A 19,032-nucleotide genomic window follows, 5' to 3' on the forward strand; every position below is an offset into this window, starting at 1 on the left:
CTTCTTTCTAAAAGATTGGTTTTCAATGACAAAGTATAGAGTTTGATTGATTAAGTTTCTCGTATGTTTTAATCAATTATGATTTTATTAAGTTCATAATAATTAATTAGTTTGTTACCTTAATTATTATTGGTTTTACTGTTTAGCCATTAAATTACTGTTAATATATATATATATATATATATATATATATATATATATATATATATATATATATATATTGTTTGTCTTTTGAATTATAAAGTGTTTAGATTCCTTTGTTTATACTATAATCTGTAAAGTTTTATAGATCTAATTTTAGTCCTTTGTGTCTCTATTTACATACTTGTACATGTGTGCAACCTCATTCGTATATTATGGTTTCAATGTTTTATGTGGAATAAATGTAAATTATATTAAATTATTATTTATTCATATATTAACTTAGGTTGTTCAATCTTTATTATTTTGTATTCTAATTCTTCATGTTTGTAAATTATCACTTATGTTCTTATTATGTATGTTATTACGTATATTCGTTCGAAGTACATGCTAGGATTTAAAGGTTTTGTGTGATAATTGTGTTTCTTGTATGAGTTTTGTTTATTTCAAATCATGTATATATGTATGAATATTATGTTACTTTCTAAACTTTACATATTCATGTGTATATTTGTTGGCTATTATAAAATGCTTATTTATTAATTAAATTCAAATTTATTTTCTTTTATTAATTAAATATATTTATATGAATATGCATTTTGATTAATTCATTTTATTGCAAATGTCAATATTCATTTTTATACGCGTTAGTCGAAGATAGAATATTTCTTTATGAATAAGAAATAGATGAAATAGTTTTCCCGACAAAGGATTGCTAATGTCGATATTTCTTTTCATATTAAAGATTTTTCTCTTTTAATTAATAATTCGAAACAAATTAAGCTTTAATAAATTTATCATATTCTAACTTGATATTTGGTTCAGGATTTCCACCATTTACGACAATATATAAGTGATACAGTACCAATTTTGGGCGTTGTGGGGGTGCTAATCCTTCCCCACGCGTAACCGACTCCCGAACCCGTTTTAATCGAATTTTTGGTAAACGCAGACCAATTTTTGTCTTAAAAAATGATTTTTCTTAAAATTATTTTTAAAAGACTCTTTTTTAGGTATTCGACCTACCTAACCTAAAGGCCGATGGCAACTCTTTCCGATTTAATCCAAATTAATTCAAAATCAATCATTTTCCAAAATTAAAATCGTAACTATTTTCTAAACAATTAAACGATTAAACCCCCCAAAAAACAGTTACGAAAGATGAGAGATCCTATTGATATTTATGCACTGTAGAAACAAATTGAAGACCTCACTAAACTGGTGAGACAAGCTACATATGAGATCAATCCTCCAAGATGGTGGGAAACTCATAACAATCGTATCAATAGCTTGTAAACAAGAATGACAACAAACCAGGGGTATGTTGAAGAGATTCTGATGATTTTAACTGTCACACCCCAATTTTAAATGAGAAGTTAAAATCATTTTTTTAATTCAAATAAAGGATTAGATTGATAAGTTTTGGAAATTTAGGGATCAAAGTGCAAATAATAAGAAGTTTAGGGATTAGAACTTGAATTTTCCCATTTTTATTATCAGTAAAAATTTAAACCCCTTCCCTGATCAATCTGGTTTTCCTCAAAAAATTAACCCCAAATCCATCTTCTCACCGACCCTCTTTTGCCACCACATTTTGTCATCGTCCGACCACTGTTCGTCGCTCCGATACCACCTATAGACTCACTGTCGAATGGTGATCAAAACCCAACCCCTAGCCCACTCTGAATCGGTGTCGTTCGCTGTAAATCACAAATGGAAAGTCCATCGAAAACCCCCCGACCGCCACTCATTTTTTATGATTCCGGCCGCCACCGATGTTATCTCTCCTCACCGCCTGCACCATTGGACTCACCGTCGTCGTGCACTCAAAATCCGATCGGTTTTGTTCACCATGGACCCACCGTTGTTGGTCCACTGTTTGGATAAGTTTCGTTCGGTTTGTGGGTGAGGTTTGGTATGATTTAAGTGTGATATTGGATTGGTTTTAGGTGTAAATGAATTTCTGGTTGTGTAGGGAGTGATTGGCCGGTGCAAATGATCCCGGACGCTGCCGCCACGTGTCGGTCGTGCACGTGGGGTCTCCGGCCGGTCCAAGAAATTTCTAGAACTAGTTCACCGGTCTCGACCGGCCCGAACCGGTCCAGGAAGAATCGACCCGAACTGTTGAACTGACCTGAACGGTTAACTTTGATCGACCCGTTAACTTTGGTCAGAGTTGACCGGTTAGGCCGTTGACTTTGTCCGAAAAAGTCAAATTTTCTGAAAAGCCCTATTTTATATTATTCGACATCTTGAGTCCGATTTTGAAGTCCATTTTGCTAAATTCACACTCGATAAGCCGTTTTTCAAGGTTTTATCTTCGGATTCAAGTTGGTTTCTCATTTAATTTCAGTTTCTGACGTAAATTCGTTTACTTTGTATCCGATGAATTATTGAACGTTGGATACATACATTTGTATTGTGAATCATCCGAATTATATTTTTTATTTTCAAATAAACACAAAAATTAGCAGTGTGAGCGTATCAGCAGATGAAAAACGTATTCGAGTTCGCCATGTTTTGCCCTTGATGCTTTCGAGAGGTCAATGTAGCAGTGTAAATGAACGATTCAAAATCCAGATATCGTCGTTAATAAAAATCTTCTGCCCACATTAGTTTTGTTTTCTTTTTTCTCTATCGAATCTTTGAAGTAAAGAACTACAGAAAAACATTAAAAATATTACTAAGAACAAGACATGGCTATGATGGACAGACGACCAATCCGAACTATAGACCATGAAAGAATGAAGGGTCGACCAACATAGTCCAGTTTCAGGCCCATCGGATGGTTGACGATGGAGATTGGAGGATGAAGAAGTTTAATAATTCATCGTCGATTTGGGGAGATTGCGACATTTTCTGGTATAGGCTAAAATCACATTCATAGGGTCAAAAAGGTGCGGACTGAAAAGTTTGGGTTTCATTGGTTAACGAATGCAATGGTCGGCAATTGTAGAAGCGGCAAGCAGCGAGCCCGTCCATTAATTATTTAACGATGGGGCACTAAAATGAAACAAAAACTAAATGTTAGGTATGATTTTAAAAAATTGAAAGTTTAGGTGCTAAAATGGGTCAAAACTGACAGTTTAGGTACTAAACACATAATATACCCTTTTCTTCAATGAAAAGATTTATTCAACACATAATATAAACAATTACAGAAATAGAAATAAAATTAATTTTAAATATATATTTCTATAAATTTAAATCTTTAATCAAATTAATACGATTGTAATAAAAATGACATTTAAATGATAAAATTAATTGTCTCTCTTTTTTTTCGTCATTTGGATTTATTAAAAAAAATACATAACAAATGGAGAGAAAAATTAGATATGTTTATGAGATTTTAGTGGTTCGGGATGAATGTAGAAATGGGACCTCGACTGTTGAACATTTATTTAATACACCAAAAAATGTATAAGGAAGCTAAGAGAATAATTATTGGTAATAATTCATTTAACAAAACATTAATTACATTATAACAGAAATAAAAAAATAAATTTTGGTTGAGGGCAGTGGCTGTCAAACATAAATTATATCATAATAAATTATATTATAATAAAAAATATTTTTTAGTTGGGGTCCACGTAAGTTGTTTAAAAATTAATTATATTACAATAAACATTAAGATATTATCATTCTCATAGAAAATAAAAAACGTTGAATAAAACATGTTTGGTTGTAAAATTAAAAAATAATTTCTGAAAAATAAAAACAAAAATAAGTGAAAATATAAAATCATAAAAAAAATCACTATTCTCATTAAAATTGTTTTGGAAATTCAAAAAATAAGGAAACATTATATCTAGACATATGTTTAAACCATTCTAACAATAATTTTTTTTATTTAATGGTATATAAAACCCTCAAACTTTTCTAAAAAAGTCAATATGATCCCTAAATTTTTTTACACTTAATGTAATCCTTAAATTAATTTATTTTAATAATATAATTTTATATATTTTTATAGTTTATTTATTAAATATTTCAATAATTGTTTATATTTTATATTTAAATTAATTTTTTAATTTTTTAAAAATTAATAAATCTTCAAACTTTCTAAAATAATTAATTAACTTCATCTACCACATCATCGTTCATTGAGTACTGTTACAACAGTATCGTGAACTGTCACATTAATATTATAGATTGTCAATTTTGTGAACTGTCATGTCAGCGTCGTGACAACTAATGTTTGATTTTGTTGTTCAAAGGGTTTGATTAACTTTTTTTCCTAAGTTTAACGATCATAGTTTATGAAAAAAAAAAGTTAATGGACTACACTAAATATTTTTTTCTAAAAGTTTGAGGATCTCAATTACCACTAAACATATTTTTATGTTAATGACATTTTTATGTGCTATTGCTTATAACAGTATTTTTAGTTGGGTTCGATCTCAAAAGTTTGAGGGACCCGTCTCAATTAACAACTTTAATTGGGTTCGACCTAAAACAAATATATATATATATATATAATACAAATACAACTAAAATATGTTATAATTATCTTGGGATATTTTTAATTGGGTGTCACATAATGTAATTTACGTATCAATTCAGAATTGAAGGGCACCACAAGTAAAACATATATAGGTGATTGTACTATGTAGCAGACTTCAGCTTAGTTTGGATAATAAAACAATATTTATCGAAAAAAACTTAGATTTATAAGCACGTGTAACTTAGAATACATAATAAGAAGATAGGTGAGGGTTTGCACTAGAAAGAACATTGGTTGGCAATAGCAATTAGAGGGGAGCTTTTGTGTATGGCGAGGCCCAAGGATTCGGTCATGTCCAAATCCTTGTCGTTTGCTCCACCAAGCAAAGACCAATCGAACTTGTGCACCAGATTTGCTAGGAAACCCTCGTTTATTTGCATTGCAAACAGGATGCCCGGACAAATCCTCCTTCCAGAACCGAAGGGAATCAACTCAAAATGATGTCCTTTGAAATCTATGGCATTGTTCAAGAACCTGTCCGGAATAAACTCTTCTGGTTTCTCCCATGACGATGGGTCTCTTCCGATTGCCCAAACATTGATAATAACTTGAGTTCCTTCGATTATGTCATAGCCCTGGATCTTCACATCTTTTGTTGATATTATTGGAAGCAACAGTGGAACTGGAGGATGTAAACGGAGAGTCTCTTTGATCACTGCTTTTAGGTAGTGCAAGTTGTCGAGATCGTCCTCCGATATGCTCGATTTTCCAGAGGAAACTTTACGGACCTCGTTCTGAAGCAGACATATCCTGGAAAGATATCAAGTTCACCCATTATGAATACGAAGCAGAAGTTCTTATTCTTTCATTTCATTTAAAAGTGAAAAACAGAAAAATTAAGGGAAGTTGTTAGTTATTACCAAGATAAGAGCCTTGATGCTAGTTCTCTCTATAGGAAAGGCAGCTGTGTTTTCCCTCTGAACCTCCAGCAAAACATCCACAAAGTCTTTTTGATCATTTACTTTTTGTTTTGCCGATTCATGTGTTCTTCGATCACTCTATCTAGAAATTCATCTAACTCCTTCGCCAATTTATCAGCTTTAGCATTGAATCCATTAACATGGCTTACCCACGCAAGCCATGGAAGATAATCCCCGATATTCTAAGTACCCAGCAACTCTCCGAGATCGTTCAAAAGCTTCTTAAACTTGTCTTTATCTTCACTACTGTACTTTCTTCCTAAAGCCATTCTTCAGATTACGTTGTTTGTAATTGCAGGAAAGAGTTCACTTAGGTTCACCGTCAAACCCGAAGAGCAAGACTTTTGAATGTTCTCCATTGCTAGAGCCGTTTCTTCTTCTCTTATAGCTCGATAAGATTGAACCCTTTTGTTACTTAAAAGATTCAGTACGCATCTACTTTTCATTTGCCTCCAGTACTCACCGTAACGTGCGGATCCGACCTCTTTGCAGTCATAGAGAAGCTTTCGAAAGACGCTGAGTTTCGGTCTGCTTGAGAATGCGACATCATGAGTTTTCTTTATCTCACAGGCAGCATCCGCGGAGGAGACGACGAGTACGGGGCGATTGCCGAAGCGGAGCGACATGAGAGGGCCGAATTTTTGAGCTAAGACATGGAGTGAGCGATGAGGGTAGCGGCCGATGATAGGGAGTTTTGAAGGCGACGGCGGTAATATTAGCTTTCTTTTGCCAGTTTGACGAATTAAGACGACGAAGAAGACGAGTAATAGAGAGAAGAAAAGGGGACATGAGATTTCATGTTGCACTAAAAATTGCAGAAAATTCAACATTTCCCTTACCGTTCCACAAATTATTCAAGGTAGAGAAAAGAGATCATCCGATGAGATTTTGTATTCAGTGCGTACCTATTTATACAGTGATCGTAGAGTTGATTTCACGGCTTTCTATCTTATGATTTTTTTTAAAGTATAAGGGGTATATATTTTTTTATTCGAATTAAAGATCTTAAAAATTAATAATAAATTTCTTTTACCTTTAAAATTATTCGGTTAAAAATTTAGATATTAAAATATACCGAAATTGATAGTTTATGCGCTAAACGCATAATTTACCCTATATATTCTTGTTAATCGCTAAAAATAAAAATATGATAAATAATTTCTTATTTAAAAGATTTTTTATGAATCTAAAATGATTTCTAGAAGTTATAGGACTGTTTAAGATAAATTATATGTATTAATCCAAATAATAACATATTATAATAAAAACAGCATACTCAAACCTGATAATTTGAAACCATAAATTTTTAAATCAAATTAAGTTTAACTTTAAATTTTTTAAATTAAATCAAACTTAATAATATTCGAATATAATTCATCTCATTTACAACGGTACACACAAACGTAGAATTTATCATCCATTCAATTAAAAGCCATACATAGGGTTGGAAAATATCAATTTTATGACAACGTGGGTGAATAATAGCCTTCTTTTTTTTTTAGTTTTTTTAGCCCAATAATATTAGCACATACAATTATTAGTCTAATAGGACTGTTAAAAGCTATTTTAGAATTTATAACATTTATTATAATAAAAGATTTCGTCATGTGAAGTTGAGTTTTAAAAATAATAATTTTTTTATTTAAACTCGTCATGTGAAATAATGATTTCTAAAAATATATATTTTTTTTATTAAAATCTATCACATCAGGATAATAAGTTTTTATAAAAATATATTTTATTGAAACTCGTCACGTTGATATGATAAGTTCTAAAATATTATAGTAAATATAGTAGATTGTTAATTAATTTTTTAATCACCCTAGAAACCTAAATAATTACTGCATCAGCGTTTATGACCTAAATTTGCCTTCTTTTTTGACATTGAATATTGGGTAAATTATATGAATGACTATCTAATTATGGAATTTATGTCAATATGATTACCATTTTTAAAATTAAGTTAATATGACCACTTGACTATTTAGTTGATTCTAATATAGTCATTTGTTGTTAACATTTAACGGAAGTGATTATCATACAATTAACAAAATTGATTTTTTTTTTTTGCTTTCAAATTCTTAACAAACGGATCTCTGTAACTTTTGGGTCTTATGTTGCAGAGATAATTTTATAAGGATGTTGGAAGAGTGTTTTGAGATATATTGATTTTTGTATTTATGTCGGGTGCTGGGATACATATGATATCATGTATTAGTATTTTTCGTATTCTCTATGTTTATGGTGTATTATTGTTCATCTAGCTCATGAAAGATAGGTGAAACTGAACCACATTAAATCTTATCTCTTATGCATTTATTATTTTATGTTAATATAACTTTAATTATTTTTCTGTTCTTAAATTCTTAACATTAATAAATGCACTCATAAAAGCCTTAATACTAGTAATTAGAGCCATAAAGCAGGGATGGCAACAATTCCAATGGCTTTGTGTGAATTTAAGGGGTAAATCAATATTCTTTTATTATTCTCAAACTTTGGAATGCACTTATCTAGAAATTTGAGATAATTTAAGGGTATAGATTCAAATGAAATAGAGATTATCAACAACCTACAAGATATAATCGGCATGAGACTATCTAGAAAGAGGACTAACAGAAATGATAGTGTAAATAATTCAATTTGTATGTGTAGACACTCATTTTTGTCTGGAGCCTTTTTTTATATATTTAATAATATCTTATAGTTTATGAAAGATTGTTTTTCGTTTTTTTTAAAAAATCGGTTTTTGAAATATATACAAATATATAGTTTTTTGAAAACTTATATAATATATAGTTTTTAAAAACATTTTAAAAACGTATATAATATAGTTTTAAAACATTTGAAAACCTATATATACATAGTTTTTGAAACATTTTTGAAAACATATATAATATAGTTTTAAAAACATTTTTAAAAAATATATATAATATATAGTTTTAAAAATATTTTTGAAAAAATATATATTATATATTTTTGAAAATATTTTTGAAATATATTATATAGTTTTAAAAAAATATTTTGGGAAATATTTTGAAAACATTTTAAAAAATATTTAATATACAATTTAAAAAATATTTTCGAAAATATATGATTTTGAAAACACTTTTTTTAAAAATATATATATAATTTTCATTACATTTTATTTCTTTTTTCATTTATTTCTTCTTTATTTTATTTATTTATTTTTCTCTTTTTTTAGGGTCCAAAACAGTCCAAAAGAAGTCAAACCAGGCCTGACCCAGCCCAGTCAAACTAGAGTTTCGTATTTTAGCAAGGGCGTCGCATAGGAGTAGGGATGGCAATGGGTCGGGTCGGGTCGGTCGGGTTTTTGGGCCACCCGACCCGACCCGAGAAGAAAGGGTTTTTCACCCGTGACCCGACCCGACCCGACCCGACGAAATTAAGGTTTCACCCGACCCGACCCGACACGAATATATGACTTAGAAACCCGACCCGACCCGACCCGAAATAATAATAAAAAAAATTTTATTCAATGAAAACAGTGACTTAATTGAAAAAAATTATATATGGAAGGACATTATTGTAATTATCCCTAAATATATAGGATAAAATTATATATATTTTTCGGGTCGGGTCGGGTCGAATTTTTTTCACCCTAAACCCGACCCGACCCTACCCGAACAGTACATTTAAAAAAAACCCGACCTGACCCGACCCGAACCCGAAATATTTTTAAAAAAATCTGACCCGATCGGGTTGGGTCGGGTCGGAACCCATCGGATTCGGGTTGAGTTGCCATCCCTACATAGGAGGGACTCGAGGGACGCGTGAGGACCACGTGCCGGTGGCCATACACAGCAACCAGCCGAGATTTCGGGAGAGAAAATTGGGTCAGCCCGGGACAGAACCATCCCGGGATTTTAGCCAGCAACGTTCACACCCTGAGTAAATCGAGAACGGGGAGAGTGACTCCTGTAGCCATCGGAAACAACCCCCCAACGGGGGGCTATATAAGATCCGGAGCCGAACAACGAAAGACACCAAGGAAATCCAAGCAACCACAACAAATCACAGAGAGAAACCCAAGCGAAATACCAACAGTAAACACAAACAAGAAACATTCAAGCAACAAAAAGCCATCAACAACAAAAACAAGCATTCAGTAAACGTTAGAACCCAAAGGCGAAAACTTTCGAAACCGAAAGTGAAGATAAAAAAAGTTTAAAACTTTGTTTTGTGGGAGAACACCGGGGATAAAAAGGAGCTTCGTCGAGAGGTAAAAGGTCACCGGAAAACAAAATTCTCGTCGGTGGGGGTATTTTTAGGGGGTTTAGACCTCGGGTTTAAACTTATGGGGACGATAGGAATATTTTGGGGGTAATTTGGTTTTTTTCGGCCATCGGAGCGGCGGTCCGGGCGGTGGTGCGAGTCTGGGACTGTGGCCGGCCTTCAGCCGATTGATTTTCGAATGAGAGTTTTTTTGGAGAGAGAAGATTTTTTTGGTTTTGGGTAAAAAATAAATTTTTTTCGGTTTAGGGTTATTTATAGCCGAGGGACCTATGTGTAATTATCAAATAGTTAAATTATTTTCACAGACCCTCTAACTTTGAAGTGTAATTCATTTTGGTCACCTGTTTCAATTTTGCCTCCGAATTTTCAATTATTTCAATTTAATCCTTGTTTATATTTTTATATTTTGCAAATTGGTCACCTAACTTTCATTTTTCCTTTTGCAACTTTCAATTAACGTCAATTCGATCCTTACCTTTTATTTTTTTCCAATTTAATCCTTTTAATTGGAGTTTTCTTTTATTCCTTTTATTTATTATTTTTCCCCTTATTTCGATCTTAATACTAACTCTTTTTTGTTTTTTTTAATATTTATTTTTTAACTTTATTTTTGATCTTTTTTAGGACGATTTTAATTGATCAAAAGGTAAGTAATTTGGGATCAAATCTGTAAATTTTAATTTTAATTTTCGCAATTAAGATAACCGTCAAATTAAATGGTACCGAAACGGCAGTTCAAGGGTGCTAATCATTCCTTGACTATAACCAACTCCCAAATCTAACATATTTCTGGAAAAACGTAGATCAGGTAAAGATGGTGTCCGATCAATCAAATTTTTTTAAATAAAGGATCTGTGGCAGCTCTAACCCACTTATTCAAGTCGAAGCCCAATTTTGGGCCCACCCGAAAGACGACTGCGACAGCTTGGCGACTCCGCTGGGGACAGGTAAGTGAGTCAAGCCAGAATTAATTTTTAGTTGTCTTTTTTTAAAAGCGAAAATTGTAAATTTAAATTGTAATTTAACTTTTCGATTCTTATTATTTATCTTTGATTATTGTTTTCAAATAAATAGTTGTACTGACGTTTTTTTCAATGATTTCAGATTTTTGAAGAAGTTTTCATCTCTGGCTCTATACCCGAGCTTTGAACCCTTTTTAAGTAGGGGTGAAAGTGACACCTTCGTAAGAATTTATTCTCCATGCGAGCCTAGCAAGTAACCTTCGGGATTCATATACCTTATATCTTCGTGTGAATTTATTCTTCGTATGGGCATAAGGGAATGTATCCTCTCGGGTTAATTTAGTCACATAAGCTTGTAATGGGCTTAGGACTAAAGGTCTGACAAGCCAAGGGGTACCCGGCAAGGAGAACTCGGATACCTTCTTAGAAACCTAAACTGAGAGACTACAGGGAATTAGTCCACTCTGAAACTCCATTTCAAAACCTAGGATGCTTGAATTATCTATTTTACTTCTGTTCAAAGCATGCGAACTACAAAATATGCGATTAAGATTGTTCAAAATTATCATGCAGGATAGAAAGCATATATGGGTAAGAATTAAAGCATGTTGGGTAGATATCATGTGAGGTAGAACTTTTTATTTGTCATTATTGTTTTGATTATTATCCTTATCTCACTAACTTTTTTTGTTTCCTTTCATTTTTTTCCTTTCTTTATTTTATTTCATTTTTTATCATTACATCATTCAAAATAGGTGTTGATCCATAAAAATGTGTTCATTAAATGTAAATAGTTTGCATTTAATGGATAAAGGGGTTGTAATATGAGAGATGAGAAAACGCAGAGGTCCGACTATGGTCAGAAAAGACTCAAAAAGAAAAAGAGGACAATCTGCAAGGTAACTATGTGTCACATTTAATAAAGAAGACACTGTGCTCACAATCAAGTACATCAAAAGTTAACTTTTCAAAAATGGGTTGGCAAAGGTTGTAGGGGCAAGATGAAGGTTACTGATCTGGAGTGTCATTTCAAAGACAAGATGACAAAGTGATAGTTGATATTGGAGGACATTGTTAACGAATTCAAGAAATAAGCCAATGAACTTCGGATAGCTCCTATCGATGGAGGGCTCCAATGGCGTTTCCGTTAGGGAACAGGTTCATTAAAGGATGAAAGCAAGAGATACAGTTGTTTGAAACTTCTAGGAACAAGTACAAAATGAAGCTCCCCATTTGCATGGTTTAGCAAGAGAAGCTGGAGTGGTTCGACAAGGCATTCAACCAGTGACAGATGAAGGAAGAAGACTTGTCAACCTGTCAGAAGTTGTTCGGGGTCTAGAAGACTTAGTCAGAATACACCTTTAAGATGTTTTTGTCTCTTAAGAAATAATACTTTTGTCCCCAATAAAGATTATTTATAATAACAGACGTGTTTTTTATCAATGTCTCGAACATATCATGCATCATGCATTCAAAAATATTTTGCATTTTGTTCATTTCTTTACATTCGCATTAACTAACAGAAAATGTCTCAACGAAAAAGGGAACATACACTGAACATACCACCCCAAGCATTGGACACACCTCATCCTCTTAACACCTTCTTAAAGAAGAAGAAGATGGAAGCCAAAATTGCTCAACTCAAAGAGAACATGCTGAGGTTGCAAAGGGAGTTAGAAGAAAAGATAAGCCATAATAATCAAAGTACTCTGGATACGATCACTAAGAGCCAAGAGTCCTTGGTCGATCAAATTGTTGCCAAGTTAGATGGCTTACATCAGGCAAGTGCGCATGGGGCAGGTTCATCGAAAGGGGTAACTATGCCACCTACCCCACAGGGGTAACAATTATGTGACACTTCGGTGCAAATTGCGAGTTGTGGTGACAACATTAGTGCACAACCTCAATGTACTCACATACCTTGAGTTCTTAGCAATATACGTTGGGCTAACTAAACAAATGAATATAAATTAAACAAATTGATATTGAATGAAAAGTGCATAAGATATGTAGTTCATATGAAATATAAGCAAAAGTAGCATGAGTATAAAGTTATCAATGTTAATAAAATATGTTATAAATTATATAACTTGTAGTGTTTTGTACCTAATATTTTATTTTACAAAATTTCCATAATTGTTTTATTGTTTTATATTGCTCATAATGCCTCACTAAGTCATAGACTTAGCGTGTGAGTGTTTTCAAACGTAGGTTCAAAGTATGAGAGGAGTAAGCCGAGTAAGCAAGGGACATGACAACATATTGCTGAAGATTATCAGATCATAAAATTTTTGGAATTTTATGTGATTGTGTTCTGGGAATGTTGTTGGCATGTAATGTAAATGTAAAGTCTATATACTCTGATATGTATTTTAACTATGATTAATTAAGTTTTGTTTTCATTGTTAAGTTTAAACCATTTTTTTAAAGAGTCAAAGTGTTTTAAAAGTCAATGTGACACCTTAGATTCGTATCTGGGTCGAATATGGGTTGGGGTGTTACACTTCTTACCATCTTAATATATTTATTAAGTTGGTTTTCAACTTCATGTTTATAGAAAATAAATTTTTTCTATAACTTTATTTTTTCTCTTTTAGTAAATACACATGGCAATATTTTTGCTATCATCAATGGAGGTAATAAAGCATTTATTCTACCTCGTCAGTGCCATTATTATGAAGTTTAAGAACTTGGTCACTAATAATTCATTAGTACCAACATCTTTCGTTTCGTATCTATGGTTCAATTGTACACCTTATAATGTGTATCCAATAATACATTTAATATGTATTTCTAACATAGGAAGTTATAATACTTCCAAGATCCGTTAACAACATTTACCTCATCCTCTCTAATAATAGAAGGATCATCTCACATTTGTTCAACATCACCATGACCAAATAAAATAACATCTTATGTTATCACATCTTGAAATTCTATTAATAGAATTTTATAAGTTTCTCATCGTGGCTCACGACCACCGACAATCATTATTTCGTTTAACATATGAAACTAGAATTAATAATAATTACAACAATAAACCAAAGTTAAATTTTGATTTATTATATCAACGTAATTTAGTCATGAACTAAAATTCTGAAACAAATCAGTAACATAATTGTTACTTTCCAACGATTTCTATAGAAATCAAATAATTCTGTTACAAGACAGAATTCAAATCCCAATTAATTTCAAATATGAAATCAAAGATTCTAATAAACAAAAAATTAATTCTTGTTTATTTTCGATTCTGAAACAAAATCAGTAACCAGAATTACTTTAACGACAATTTTTGTTATACATATTTGTCCACCTTGAGATTTTAGCAAACTCGTTAAGACGACAAGATAAATCCTGTAACAAATTTATTTGATATCTCATTTTTTACGATATCTAAACCGTTTCAGATTAAAGAAAAGTAGAAGGAGTTCCGAATCATTTCAGATTAAAGGGAAATATTCAGATTTCACCTACTTGATTGACTTCATTGCTGTCAACCAAAACTTGAATTCATGATCATCATTATTAACTTCACCGTTGTTAATTAAAACCTAAACCATCAAGATTCAAGGTGTGCCTCCACAAGGTGCGCAACCACTAAGATCTTGCAAAGATTTTGGAATCCAATTCTTTGAATCCCTACACAGAATTTAATGAAGTCGTATATCGCATTAAAATTAATTTCAAAAATATATTCCTCAAAGAATTTGAAATCATAAATTCAAAATTTGAAGGAGACTTATCTTTAGTGTAAAATCCTCTTGATTCCCAATATTTGTTTTGTCAAATTTTTGACACTTCCTTTGTCACAACAAGGATTAAACTCACGAATTCTATATCATCTCGGAAAAAAAAAAGAAAATCAAATATGTCTTAAAATTGTTAGAAAAAGCGCATCATTAATATGAAAATGATATAGAAAAATAATAATGAATAAATAAAAATATAAAACTAAGGGAATGAAGGGATAAGAGATAGAACGAGTTTAGTCTTATCTTGAGATTGTTATCCGAAATAACAATTTGAGACAAAATCAATCATGAGAAAATAAACAAAAAAGGTTAAACTTCTTAGAAGATAAGATAAAAATAAATGGAAATAAAATAATCCTTTTATTTTGATTTATCGATCGAAATCAGTTGAGGCTTGTCGTTACACAATTTCCTTAAGATAGATTTTCGGCCACTCCTTTGGTGCTCGAGTTCATTGGTCATATGCCTCCCAGGATACAACAACTGATGATCAGCTACAATAGCACATTTGCACAGATCACGAACGATCATTGCCTTCGACTATCACCAGAAAACTAAGGAAGAGAAAACTTTTTCAAGATAAGAGAAGTTCTTGAAAACTGAGTTGTGAGATATGTTAAGATGTGAAAAATCTAACATGTTTGCTCACTATTTATAAGGGATTTTCAAGAGAGTTTTAATCCAACTAAATAAAAGATTTGGTCATTGATTTCAAAAAACATAAAATATGATCACTTTCATTTTTTTTAATTAAGATGTGGTCACCTCGAGTTAACATCGATTAATATTTTAATATAATCACACATTTAGTCCTACTTCTAATAAATTAAAATAATTTTAATCATTCAATCGAATGATGCCACAAGTCATTCCACGTGTCACCATTCGGTTGGCAGACTAACTTTATTTTAATTTAATATATTTATTTTCGTCGATCAAAGAGTGACACATGTCACCCTCTGGTTGAAAGAAAACAAAGGAAAACAAATTGGGGGAAAATTCAAACTTTGGTCACTTAAGAAACTAAACATGTATCCAATTATTAAGCCAAGACCATTGCTTTGTCTAAAGTAGACAACATAATGTATATATTTTGTATCTTAGTGTATAAACACTTAAATTCATATTCTTTATATATATATATATATATATATATATATATATTAACTTAAAAAATGTTTTTTATATTAAATTATTAAATATATTTTATTATTAATTTAATTTAAAATATATGTCTTTATTTTTATTTAAAAATATATATTTTATGTTAAAAGTTGTTTAAAAATATGACTAAATTGAGAAAACATGTAAATAACATGAATTAAATGTGTGATTATACCAACCATACGTCACATATTTTGTTAATCGTTAATAACAATTAACCCATGATGACCATATCTTAATTAAATAAAAACGAAAGTCACTATATCTTTATTAAATAAAAATAAAAATGATTATATCTTATGTTTTTTTTAAATTTAATAATCAAAAGTAGACCAAAATAAAAATAGTTTGATGAACAATGATGTCGGCCTAAGCAAGAAACTAGTTTGGGAGCGAATGCCGAGTACCCTTCATTGTTGGGTGAATAACCTTCAAAACGACACTTCATGGCCTGTGGGGGTGGGGACCCTCCCCCCGCTTATGCAAAACGCATCGCCCCTTTTGTATATGTCTCAACAACAATTGACGCATCACCATCTTGTTGGCATCTCGGACATACAGTAATAATTCCAGACATGTTCTCTCTGCCCAAAAATTATTTTATGAATCGTTCCTATTAATGAAGTTTATTTTCGTTTCATCCAAAGATAAAATTCTTTGGATTAATTGCAATTTAGGCCCAATTTTGTAAAGACAGGTTAAACCCACTTAGTTAAGGGTCCATATATTATACGGGCTTAGAATAATATTAGGGTAAACTACCTATTTAATCACTATCTATTACTCCGTTCTGTTTGATCACCTAATTATTAACACTTAAAAACCCTGGAAACTGTTGGACATGTGGAAAACCCTAATTCAGGCTGGTACTATTTAGGCCCCTTTCTCTTTGAAAGTGCTTTGTCTATCTTAAAAGAGAGAAGAAGAAGAAGAAGAGAGAAATGGGAAGTGATAGTGAAGCAGAGAAGTTGCAGCGGAAGGAGAAGGAGAGGAAGATGATGTTAGCTATTGCTCCCATTGCAAAGCCACTTGCTGGCAAAAAGCTCTGCAAGAAAACCCTCAAGCTCGTCCGCAAAGGTATAATCATTGTTGGGGATTTCGATTTTTTAATGGTGCAAGGTTTTGGAAAAAAAAGAATCTAAACCTCTAATGTCCCAATAAGCTTTTATCTTGAAACTTTCTTTCACTTGAAGCAAGAATCTATTCAGTGTAAATCAAAAAGATAAGTTCTTACTTACGTATTTTAAACAGATAATGACTTACTTGAGAAAAAATGGAATGAGATATAGCTCTTTTGGTTATTTTAGCCATGAACAGAGAAACCCAAAGCTGTAATAGTGGAATTTTTATAATTAATAAGATGGATTTTTGGTGGTGTGTGAATATTTAAAGAATGTATTGCTTTTTATTGATGTAGCTGCTGAGAACAAGTGTTTGAAGAGAGGAGTAAAATAAGAACGCGGCGGCGAGGCGGCGTAGGACGGTCGGTTTCTGGCCGTGTTCTTATTTTTTGAAGAACACTTGAGAGTGTTTTCAGAGATGGGAGGAGAGCTTTTGGCGTGGGAAGAGAGAAATGAAGGTTTTGTAAAAATTTTGGTTTAAATACTGAGCCCATGGATCCGAGCGGTGACCCGCGTGTCGACCCAGACCCGAGTAAGGTCCGCGTGTTTTCTAATAAAGGTGGTTAAATCTCACTTTTAGTCCCTCAATGTTATAAAAGGCTCAGTTCGACTGTAAGTCTGTTTTAGTTCAGCCTATGACTTTTGTTTTCTTTTAATTCGAGCATCTAACTCGCGTTTAAATTCAATTTAATCCCTCCGTATTAATATATATATATATATATATATATATTTGCTTGTATTATTACCCATTATTTTATTATTATTTTTTATTTATTACGTATGTGTATACATATATATATATATTATTCTATCTTATTATTTATTTATTTAATTTTATTACCTATTATTTTATTATACATTTATTACATACGTATATATATTTTATTCTACTTTCCACTCATTTATATTTATATATACATATATGTTTTTCCTCCCTATTTCCTTTTTCCCTCTAATATTTAATTATTTATTATTATTGTTACTATCAAATATACATATACTTTTATTTATTTTTTTTGTCTTACCTAGTACGTGTCACTATTTTATATTTTCTTTGTCTTAACATTTATATAGATATATGCATACTTTACCTTTAGTGTGTTTTCATGTTTCTACCCTTAGCACCTCATTATTATGTATGTTTACTATTATCCTTTTTTCTTTTCTCCATTTTTCTTTATTTGTATTTCCTCTTGTATTCGGTTAATTAATCTAACATTTTTTTAAGTGTACTTCTTCAAATAATCAAAGGTAAGTAATTTAGGATCAAATTTTACCTTTTAATTTAAACTTATATTTTTCTTAATTAAAGACAATTGAAAATTACGTAGTACCGAAAGGGCAGTTTAAGGGTGCCAACCCTTCCTTGACTGTAACCGACTCCCGAATCCGACACATATTTGGTAAGGCGCAGATCAGGTAAGAAATAAGGTATCCGGTTAACCTATTTATTTTTAAATAAATAATCGGTGGCGACTCCAACCCACTCATTTCAAGTCGAAACCCCATTTCGGGGACCAACCGAAAGACGGTTGCGACACTTTGTATATGTTTTTCCTGTTGTCCATTTTCAAACATGTTTTAGTCTGATTAATGCTTTTATTATTTACTTGGATAGATGTAAGAATAAGTTTCATGGTTTGACAAATGGTGCTGCCTTAGTATTCATGTGCAACACCTTTGTCCAACAAATATTTTTACTTAAATATGAGTATGCTGCTCCGAATATATGATGTGCGACACTCTCCGCCTAGTTCGGATAAAATAGATTATGACATAACCGAGTATGAGTAACTCATTATCTCTTTGAATGTTGATGTTCAAATTTATAAATTGCTGAGTTTCGGTTCAAAAGGGTGCTGATTTCAGCATTTATGCTACATCGAAAGAGGCTGAGCGATCACTAAGGAAATAGGAATACGGAGTTGGGGGAAGCCATAGAAATTTAAAAATTTTACTTGATCTAAATACTTTAATCACTTATTGTTCTAAGCTTGTTTGATGAAGTTTCTATTTTCTAAACAAGAACTTGATTTCAAATACTCGTTCCATGGATCAAGTAAACTATAACCTTGATTTTCTCTTTGATTGTGCTTGTAAATTATGTCCTTTATGTCATCTTCAGTATGATAAGGAAACTGCAATGAATGGACACACACACACGAATACTGCTTGTTTTGGCAGCATGACTGCTGCCAATTGATGAATAGA

General features: G+C 31.8%; 1 protein-coding gene across 1 annotated transcript; it reads right to left on the reverse strand.

The window, feature by feature from the left end:
• Window positions 1–4,743: 4,743 nt before the first annotated feature.
• LOC120215762 (cytochrome P450 71A4-like) lies at window positions 4,744–6,191 on the reverse strand. The gene is made up of 4 exons (XM_039213337.1): window positions 5,847–6,191; window positions 5,608–5,747; window positions 4,859–5,395; window positions 4,744–4,761 (listed from the first exon to the last, which is right to left on the reverse strand). The coding sequence occupies exons 1-3, from the start codon at window positions 6,189–6,191 to the stop codon at window positions 4,864–4,866; spliced, it is 1,017 nt and encodes a 338-aa protein (XP_039069268.1). The 3' UTR covers window positions 4,744–4,761; window positions 4,859–4,863.
• Between the last annotated feature and the right edge of the window lie 12,841 nt (window positions 6,192–19,032).

The sequence above is a fragment of the Hibiscus syriacus genome, unplaced genomic scaffold, assembly GCF_006381635.1.
Source record: "Hibiscus syriacus cultivar Baekdansim isolate YM2019G1 unplaced genomic scaffold, ASM638163v2 tig00110156_pilon, whole genome shotgun sequence".
In the NCBI taxonomy this organism is placed as follows: Eukaryota; Viridiplantae; Streptophyta; class Magnoliopsida; order Malvales; family Malvaceae; genus Hibiscus; species Hibiscus syriacus.